At 41.3% G+C, this 9755-nt stretch overlaps 1 protein-coding gene across 1 annotated transcript; it reads left to right on the top strand.

Annotated features, from left to right (window-relative positions):
* Window positions 1–224: 224 nt before the first annotated feature.
* On the top strand, window positions 225–1194 carry LOC137398419 (uncharacterized). Its single transcript, XM_068084528.1, has 2 exons — window positions 225–304; window positions 735–1194. Exons 1-2 carry the CDS (start codon window positions 225–227, stop codon window positions 1192–1194), a joined length of 540 nt encoding a protein of 179 aa, XP_067940629.1.
* Window positions 1195–9755: the final 8561 nt, after the last annotated feature.

Genomic DNA, 9755 nt, shown 5'->3' with positions numbered 1-9755 from the left:
GTTTTTCAATGCATATTTATTGAAAGATGTTTGACAAGTTGGAGGTAAATTAGCAAATTGATTGCATCCAAAAGGTCTAATATTGCTCCACAGGCAATGGCAATGAAAAACATGGCAATGCTGATGGTCTCAGCAGACAAAGCAAATGTGGAAAATGTAAGCAATGCAAAGCTGTTAAACAGAGAAATGAGTACCAACCCGTGGGGAATTAAAACAAGAAGCTGATGGAGTCACTAGGAAAATGGCTCAAGAGGGAAACTTCACTGGGAAGTGGTCAAGACAGCAGAGAGAGGGCCCCAGACCTGTAAGAAGAATGTACAGGGCGATGGTACAGTAGAAAACCATAGCCAACTCCGAAGCTGTGACGGGCAGCACAGGGCTGAAAGAATTGAACGAATGCTAGGAAGTCAGCGCAGAAAGGGTATTAATGATCTAGGTGATCATACAGGGAAAACCTAAACGATGTGTGGTATGCCATTTGGTATGCCATGAAGCTATGAGAAATCAAAACCCCAAAAGGCCGACAACGCATGTATGTCAGAAGGCCCAGGCAAAAGGTGGCTATCAATTTGGTAGGCCAATCGTCAGAGACAAAGAAAAACAACTGAATAGGATATTGGTTCTAACTGACCACTTCACACATTGGCAGGACGCCCTCCTGATACTGGATGTCACAGTACCTACGGTAGCCAAAGTACTGGATGAAAAAGTATTTTGCGGCATGGGGGTTTCAGAGATGACCGACTACAGGATCACACCGATCAACGAGCCAAGTTGAAGTCTACCCTGATGACCGAACTTTACACCCTGTGGGAGGTTGAGAAAACTCATACGACCCCTTGCCATCCTCAGGCTAATGGAGCGGTAAAGAGGAATCATAGAGTGTTGAAAAATGCCCTGCAAGCTCTTCTAATACAGAGAGGGAGTAGTGAGTGGGACGCACTTCTACCACAACTGATGCAAGAACTCGGAGGTACCCTACACATAGTGACAGATGAGAAAGCTAACTTGCTGATGTTTGGAAGAGAGCTTCGACTTCTCAATCAACTACAGCGGGGACCACCTCCGGATGCATCTGTGCTCCAAAATGAATATGCAATCAGTATTCAAGCACCGCTGGCAGACACACATGACTTGCTCAGAAAGCAACAGATGAACATCCACCAGACAGACAAAAAAGCCACTCCGGATTAACAATAAAGCCACTCTTCTTTGCAGTGGGGGCCCTGGTCATGCTAGAAAACAACAGAAGAAAGAAGGAACGTCAAAAACTACAGGCCAAATTTGTTAAGAAAACCAATTAGTGAATGTTGTAATGATATTAGTACATGTAAGAGTTGTTCTCCTATGCTTATGTTTTTGTTAAGAGTAGACAACTCTTGCATTACAGAAACGATTGGCCTACAATTACACATTATACTCATGTCTTAGAATTAACAAGCATATTCGGTTGAATACAAGATTAAAGAAAACTATCTTATATCGCTCTCATAATAATCTAAGCCATCTTTTCCATCTGTGTAATACAACATGGTGGCAGCGGTCTGAACTTGTTCCTGGGTGTCATGCAAGGTATTTCGCCTCTACACAGCTTAGATTTGAGGGCTGATTATCTCTCTGGAGAGTGGAAAAAATTGTCCAGATCATTTGAAAATTGTTTGCTGGTCATAGATTTAGTGGCAACAAGCAAAGCTGCAGAAAAAAGGAAGCTTGCCTTATTCAGACATGTGGAAAGCGAAGATGTAAGGGAAGTATATTCACAGCTGGAATTTAAAACTGACCCCAATGAGAATAGTCTGATTCATGAGATAGAGGAAGGAACGGAGAGAAGAAAGTTGAAAGTTGCGTTAAAGAAATTTCAAGATTATTCAAGGTAATCCAAGGTCTGGAACTATAGTGAATAGATTTCAATTCCATGGCCCCACTCAGTCAGGTGAGTCATGTGGTGTGTATTTTATGAGGCTGAAAAGGCTAGCGAAAGGGTGTTAGTTTGAAACACATAGGGAATTGCTCATCAAAGATGAGCTACTTTTTGGAATAGATGATTTGAAGCTTCGTGATAAGCTAGTGAGAGCCTAATGAAAAGATCACTTTAGAGTACCTTGTCAAAGCAAGTTGAGTGCAAGAAATGGCAGTCAAGTTAGAGAAATTTGATTGCCACCTCACAGCAAGAAAAACAGGAAACCAAGGATGGATATAGAGATAGTAAGGAGTGAAAGAAAGAACTGAAAGACCAATAAAAACAACCAAATAAAAACAGTTGGTGGAGGCACTTGTGACAGATGTGGGAGAAATCTTAGTAAGCAAGTAAGGAGCTCCGCTATGGGCCAAATATGCAGAAACTGTGATAAATTCAACCACTTTGCTAGACAGTGCAGAGGAAGAGCAGACATATATGATCTAAAAGAAGATGAAACTGAGGTTCAGGAGGAGGTTTATTAAGGGGAAATAGACCTAGTAGAATCAATCAACACAGGAGTGTGGCATTCTACAGTCAGAGTAGACACTAGCTTGAAGAAGGGAGGGCAAACAGTCAGCTTTAAATTGGACCCTGGGGCTAAGTGTTTTCAGACCAAATCACTTCTAAGGGAGCTTGGAGCTTTTAAGTAAAAAATTATATGGGGCAGATGAAACACAGTAAAATTGCTTAGGGGTTAAAAATGCCACTGCTAAGCTGGTAAACTTTCCACAAAAGAAGATATATCCGTAGTTGAAAATCAACATACATCATAGCTAAGCAGAAAGGCTTGTGAAACGCTACAGTTAGTATTAGTGGATTCTGACAGATGTGAAGTGAGTGATGTGAATGTGGACAAGCAACTGTTTAAGGGTCTAGGAAAAGTGAAAAGTGAACATTCCATCACAAAGGAGGATGCCATACCTTTTACCATACACAACTCTAGACCAATAGTGTTTCCGCTAAAGAAGCAAGCATTAGATGCGATGGTGAAGGATGGAGTCATCACGCCAATTACTGAAGCAGCACTCTGGGTAGTACCAATCGTCGCTGTATCAAAAAATGGTCATAAAAAAGTTAGAATTTGTACAGGCTTCACTCAGCTCAACAAATATGTGATGAGATAAAATCATCTGATTGCCATGGTAGAGAGCAGTCTTGCTAGTCTAGGAAATGGTGTAGTTTTCAAAAATTGATGCTAACAGTGGATTTTTTAAGACACCACTCAGTCAAGAGTAAAGAAAGTTGACTAATTTTTTACTCAAAAGGGGAGATACATGTATGAAAGGCTTCCCCAAGGCCTTAGTAGTGCCCCAGAAATATTTTCAGCAGAGATGAATAGAATATTAAATAGGATTAAAGGAGTGATAGTTTATATGAACGATGTGTGTGGTGTGTGGTGTGTGGTGTGTGGTGTGTGGTGTGTGGTGTGTGGTGTGTGGTGTGTGGTGTGTGGTGTGTGATGTGTGGTGTGTGGGTGTGGGTGTGTGTGTGTGTGTGTATTTGAAGAAACGCAAGAGAAACATGACAAAATTTTGGAGCTGATCTTTTCCGCAATCAATACAGCCGGTATGACACTAAACATATCAAAATGTAAGTTTGGTCAAAAAAGTGTGGAGTTTCTTGAGTATATCATCTCCAGGAAGGGTATAAGCGCTGGACCGCAAATACAAGGAATACAAGACTTTCCCACACCTACTTCTGTGACAGCTGTAAGAAGTTTTCTTGGTCTTGCAAATCAATATGCATGCTTCTCAAAAAAGCTAGCTGAGAAGAGTGCTCCTCTGAGGACTTTGCTGAAAAAAGATTTTGAATAGTAGTAGGGCTATGCGCAGGAGAGTGAATTTTAATAAGTCAAAGAGCTGTTCAGCAAACCAAGCATCCTTGCTCCATACAGTACAGAAAAGTTCACATTTATGACCACAGAGACCAGCAATCAAGGACTAGCAGTTACTCTGAGTCAAGTTCAAGTTGACGACACCCGCAAGCTAGTGGTGGCTGCTAGTAGACCCCTTAGTGAAACTGAGCAACGTTATGTAGCTATAAGTGAGGCACTAAAAGTGTTCTGGGTAATGGAGAAATTTTTTCAGTATGTTTTAGGAATGAAAGATGTAACAATTGAAACAGATCACAAAGCTCTCATTCCCTTGCTTGGTAGTCAGTGTCTAGATAAGCTGCCTCTCAGAATTCAAGGCTTGAAATTATGACTACAGAGAATCTATGACATCAAATATGTGAACAGAACTGACAACAAAGTAACAGGTGCACTATCACGATATAACGCCAAAAAACCAGAACCTAGTGATATAATACAAGTAGAATTGATTGAGAGCTATGTACAGAAGAGTGTGCATTGGCATGGGAGCTGCGACAGATTGGAGAAATTCAAAGTGGAACAAAGGGAAGATGAAACTTTGAAAAAGGTTATTCGCTATGTTGAACAGGGTTGGCCAGTTTACCTTTCATCCATGGACACAATCCTGAGGCAGGTACTTTGAAAGGAGAGGATTATTGACTATGAAAAAGGGACTACTGATGCTGGGCATGACATTGGTGGTTCTCTTATCCCAGAGAAGTCAAATTCTTGAGGATATACACAAGAGACATTTAGGCATTACTAAATCTCAAGCAAGGCTAGAAACAATTTGTGGTGGCCGTCTATGGCAAAGGTAATAAAGGAGCAGATAGCTAATTGTGAAGTGTGTAAGAGAGAATCAAATATTACATATGAACCCCTAAGACCTTTTGCTACCCCTGATCACCCTTGGCAAATGTTAGGCACCGACCTGTTTCAGCTAGAGCGAAACAAATACCTGATAGTGACAGATTATTATTCAAGATACCTCGAGATAGCTTTGCTAGGTAGAGATACTACATCAAAGAATGTCATATCCCACATGAAAAGTATATTTTCTAGGCACAGTATTCCAGATTGCTTAGTGTCTGACAACGGACTGCAGTATTTATTTGAGGACTTTTAGAAATTTGCAAAACCATATGGATTCACTCATGTCACGAGTTAGCCCGAAGTATGCTCAAGGCAACCATGCAGCTGAGACAGCGGTTGCAACAGTAAAATCTTTGCTCAGCAAAGAAAAATATTCATATATAGCTTTCCTTGCTTACAGGGCATCACCACAGTTAGGTGTATACTCTCCCGCTGTATTGCTTATGGGACGGATGCTGAAGGCAACTTTGACAGTACATCCTGATAGCCTAGTGCCAAAGCTACCGGATCATGAGAAGTTTAAAGCCAGGAATGAGCTTTGCAAAGAGAAAAGATATGATGAACCACAATATGCACCCCCAAGGTAAAAGGTCTGTCAGCAGTGTATGATCGAGATCGTATTATGGTGAGAATTAATAGCTGGGAGGGCACAGTAGTCAGAGCTAACCGAGATGGAGATCGAAAGGTTATTTTAGAGGGAGATAATGGTCAGCACTTGGTACGGAACAGGTCAGAAGTAATCTCAGTTGGTGAGTCTACTGTGAATGCAGAAAAATACAGAGTTAGTGTCCGATCAGCTAAGAAGGCAACCCCGAGGATGAGTATACGGCTCAGACAACAGCCAGATAAATATGAGGCATAAGCTTATGAGTAGGGTAACTACCATACTGCAACATGCTGCTACATCACATTTCTGGCCAACAAACTATGAACTCTAGACAATCGCTATTGCATATTATTACGTACCTCACTCTTGACAAATACTCCAGTAGTTTACTTGCATTGCATTTTCCTATACAAATTTATTATAGCTTATTTGTTTGCTACAGGACTTATGTGCCCGTTTACTTTTTGTAGATCATTATCTAGATATGCCAGCTTTTGAGCTTGTGAGGGGATGTTGTAATGATATTAGTACAAGTAAGAGTTATCCTCTCTTGTTTGTGTTTTCATTAAGAGTAGACAACTTTTGTATTAACGAGCACATTATATTCATGTCTTAGGATTAACATGCATTTTTGGTCGAATACAGAGTTAAAGAAAAACGATTTTATATCGCTTTCGTAATAATTCAAGCCATCCTTTCCATCTGTGTAATACAACAGTGACCAGCTTCTCGAACCATAATTACAATATAAAGGCTCGTGGACACACCTCCATGCAAAATGACTGCTACCTAAAACTATATCAATTTTGTGAAGAAGAACCGGGTAAAGCACCCAGGTCTTGAAAACCCACTCTACATGAGGAGTAGAGTGGGCTCCCAAGACCTGGGTGAGGAGTGCAACAAGGAAGTCAAATAGCCCACACACAAATCTGGAGCTCCTCAGCCATGGAGGTAGAGCAGGACACACCAGAAAAGAGGTTTACAGAGCCAGAAGCCATACCACCCAAGCAGGAGATCCCTTCGGGTGACACCCCAGAGGCCCCTAACAAAGGGGAAAATGAAGAGCCATGTCTGGAAGAAGCAATAGAAAGAGGAAGAATAGAACAGAAGAAAACCTGGAATCTTAGAATCTGGAGATACCTACAGGAACAAATATGGAGTATAAACACACTCAGAGACCAAGACTATTTCTGTAGCCATATAAAATGAGGTCAGGAAAAGGACTTTGAAAAACGCCCTTAGAGAAGCAAAGTTAGGGGTGAAACTAGATTGATTCATCAGCAGAAATTTAAAAAGGAACCATGTGGTTATCCAGAATATAAACATAGGCTGCCATATTACTCAGCATGTGCTAGCAGAGTTCTAGCATTCGCCACCGACAGTTCATACAAGCAAGAACCATTTTTTACTAAAACAAGAACACAAAATATTACCTTTCCAACGACGTCTAGGACATTGGAAAGACAGGTAGACTAAAGGAAAAACAACTTGAAACAATAATTGTCTGATTTAAACAATCCAACAATGTAGATCAGGCCAGAGAAAGAGCAAGGACAAAGCTTGGCTGAGATCCTTGGCTTCGAACCACATACTGGAGGTCACGATGCTGAGAATGGAAAGGCAGACAGCTTCATGGTGAAAAGAGGCCCACTTGCTGGGAAGGCAGTAAGAGGACCCAAACACCTCCCTCCGGGTGTCACAGCAATAAAGGAGACGCCTAAAGAAGACGAATCCAGAAAAAAGGCTAGTTCAATCCCTACAATGAACCCCTCTTGGAACAGCCTTGTTTTAAAGGCAACAAGGATGACTGAGGAGGGGGGACAAGGATTTGGATCACATAAAAGAACCGGGATAAACCCAGCCAAGTTGAATTTAAGGCTAGATTTGAGAGATGGGTTCTCAGACGAGAAAGAGTAGTTTCCTGTTTTGAAGGCAACAGGAAAATCACCAAAACAAAGGGCTACCAGAGAAAACAACAGTTTCCACTTTACCAATCACTTGGATCGGGAGTACCTGGATCAGCACTACCCGAAGCCCCTAGATGCAGCGATGTGGCAAATGACAAAAATAGTCACACTATCTCCCTCGGAGAGAACATGCCAAAAATTAGATCAAGAAAGAGATCCCAGTACAGGAAGCAGAACTAAAGCTGCACGTGTGCCTAAAGCGAGTAATCATGGCTTGGAATCATGGAATGTAGTGTAAAGCATGGAATCATGGCGTCGGGTTTACCAGCTGGTCTCTAGCAAGCAGAGGCTTAGAATACATGTGAAGCAACATTATTCAAGGCTGTACTGTCCTTATGGTTATACCAGCGTCAGCCGAGACTCTGTATACTGCCATCAGTTGACCCATTGATATGGACAGTCGGCCTAGGAGAGCCGAATGTTTGAAGTGAATGAAGGCTCCCATGAGGAGTTTGCTAAAAATAATTTACCGGCGAGTCAGATTGAGTGGCTCCTTTGTGTCCCTAACCTGTTGGGACACCGGATGCCCAACCAGGATGCTTTTCAAATCCTGTCGGCCAACCATATTACATAGAAACGTGAGGAATGGTCTGAGGATAACGTGCACAAAAATCGGCCACTGCCCGGCATATTTACTCGCTCTGGCAGCTAACGCAGTCCGAAGCGGAGGCAGGGATCCAACCCTTGAGAAGAGATTTCTACCACAAACACTGGAGCAGCCACCGATGATACATTATGTCGCGACAGCTCCTATGTTATGTCATAAAAACCCAACCTCACTTACGGGTCATGGAACGGGGAACTGTCACAGGGAACAGGGAACTGGCCTGTGTCTCTGGGTTGGATGATGAACTAGATAGAACAATACAGCAGTAGCGATTGGAAATTTGGCGATTCTACCGAAAGGATTTAGAAAATTAGTGGTTCCCAAGGCCACTAATGAAGAAGGATGTGTAGTAAAATCTGATAGCCGCCAGAGTTGGAAGAGACCGCAACCAAAGAACAAACGATAACAGTTTTGTTTTTAATTGTTTAATTTATGTTATACTTTGTCTGTACAGTATTAACAGTAGTATGTTGATTGTTTTTCTGTGAGTGGCTTTCTCATATCATGTAATAATGTTTTGTGAGTTATCTTTTCTTATCATATAATAAAGAGCGACAGTTACAAGGTAACACGCACAGCATGGTGGCAGCTCAGGTGGCAATTCTCTACTGATAATTTATTAATCAATGATGTTACTTGCCATCGTTTGTGATATTGACATCTGAGGTAACAGGAGAGATGATGCTGTTAGATTATTACAGTTAGATAGATAATACAGCTTGTCTGAATGTTCAACATTTAATTAATGTCTTTCATAAGTCACACACGAATGAACATGAGTCATTAGAATCTTCAGGAAGAGTAGGTGTGGTTAATAGCAATATAAGTATAGGGTAGACAACTCTAAATAATACAACATCCCCCTTCAAGTGCTAAACAAGAATATAACGATTGTACTTACAACAAAAGTAAAATATAATAAAACTGAATGAGAAATATGTAAGAAATTTTTGTTTGCCAGGGAGTACAAACAAATTGAATACATCAATGATTGTCTTTGCTATTCATGATCAGTTGCCTCAAACTTTATTGTGGACTTTTGATTCTCTAGTATCCGCGTAGAGGTGTGTTTGGCTCCATACTGACAACATCTGATCTGCTTTTGAGCAATCTACCAGTTTCTGTCTCAACTATAACTTCCTTTGTAATATCATCAGATGCAGCAATCACTTTTCCATTTCTCTGTTGATCTCTGACCCACACATCATCTCCAGAGTGAACAGGTGGTAGAGGTATTACTTTACAGTTACTATCATAGTTCTGCTTCATCCTTGACTTATATTGTTCATTTGATGCAATGAATCGAGCCTGATCTGGGCAGCAAATAATCCGGATGAGTTACCACAGTGGTTCTAAGTTTCATTTCTATCAACAGCTCTGCAGGGGAGTACAGATTAAACTGTGGTGATGAACGGTAAGCCAACAGTGCCAGAGACATGTCTTCTTATTTAACCAGCAATTTCTTGGTGGTTTGCACTCCTCTCTCTGCAGATCCATTTCTTCTATAATATTCTGGACTGCTTTTAACATGACGGAATCCATACTGAATGGTGAAGTTTGCAAACTCCTTACTGGCATACTGTGGACCATTATCAGACATTGCTGTCTCTGTAATCCCATGGCGAGAGCACATAGTTCAGATGCATGATAACCTTCTTTGATGAGAAGTCTCGCGCACCTAAGAGAGCTAATTCTGGATAGCGAGAGTAATAATCAATGACTAACAGGTAAGTCTGACCCTTGAAGTGTAGAAAATTGGTGCCAAGCATTTGCCAAGGTCTATCTGGAGTAGTGGTTGGCCTGAGAAGTTCTCAATTTTTGTTGGAATTTACTCTACAGTCATTACAGTCTCTTATCATCTGTTCAATGTCTTTGGGCATTCTTGGCCA

This window comes from Watersipora subatra, chromosome 6 (assembly GCF_963576615.1).
Source record: "Watersipora subatra chromosome 6, tzWatSuba1.1, whole genome shotgun sequence".
NCBI classification, from domain to species: Eukaryota; Metazoa; Bryozoa; class Gymnolaemata; order Cheilostomatida; family Watersiporidae; genus Watersipora; species Watersipora subatra.
Note: the sequence above shows the minus strand (reverse complement) of the source record. Positions and strands in the feature narration are given on the sequence as shown.

Coding starts and splice junctions, on each gene's coding strand:
- LOC137398419 (XM_068084528.1), top strand. CDS start 225: ATGGAGTCACTAGGAAAATGGCTCAAGAGGGAAACTTCACTGGGAAGT. Junction 305..734: donor AGAGAGAGGGCCCCAGACCT/GTAAGAAGAATG, acceptor TGGGGGTTTCAG/AGATGACCGACTACAGGATC.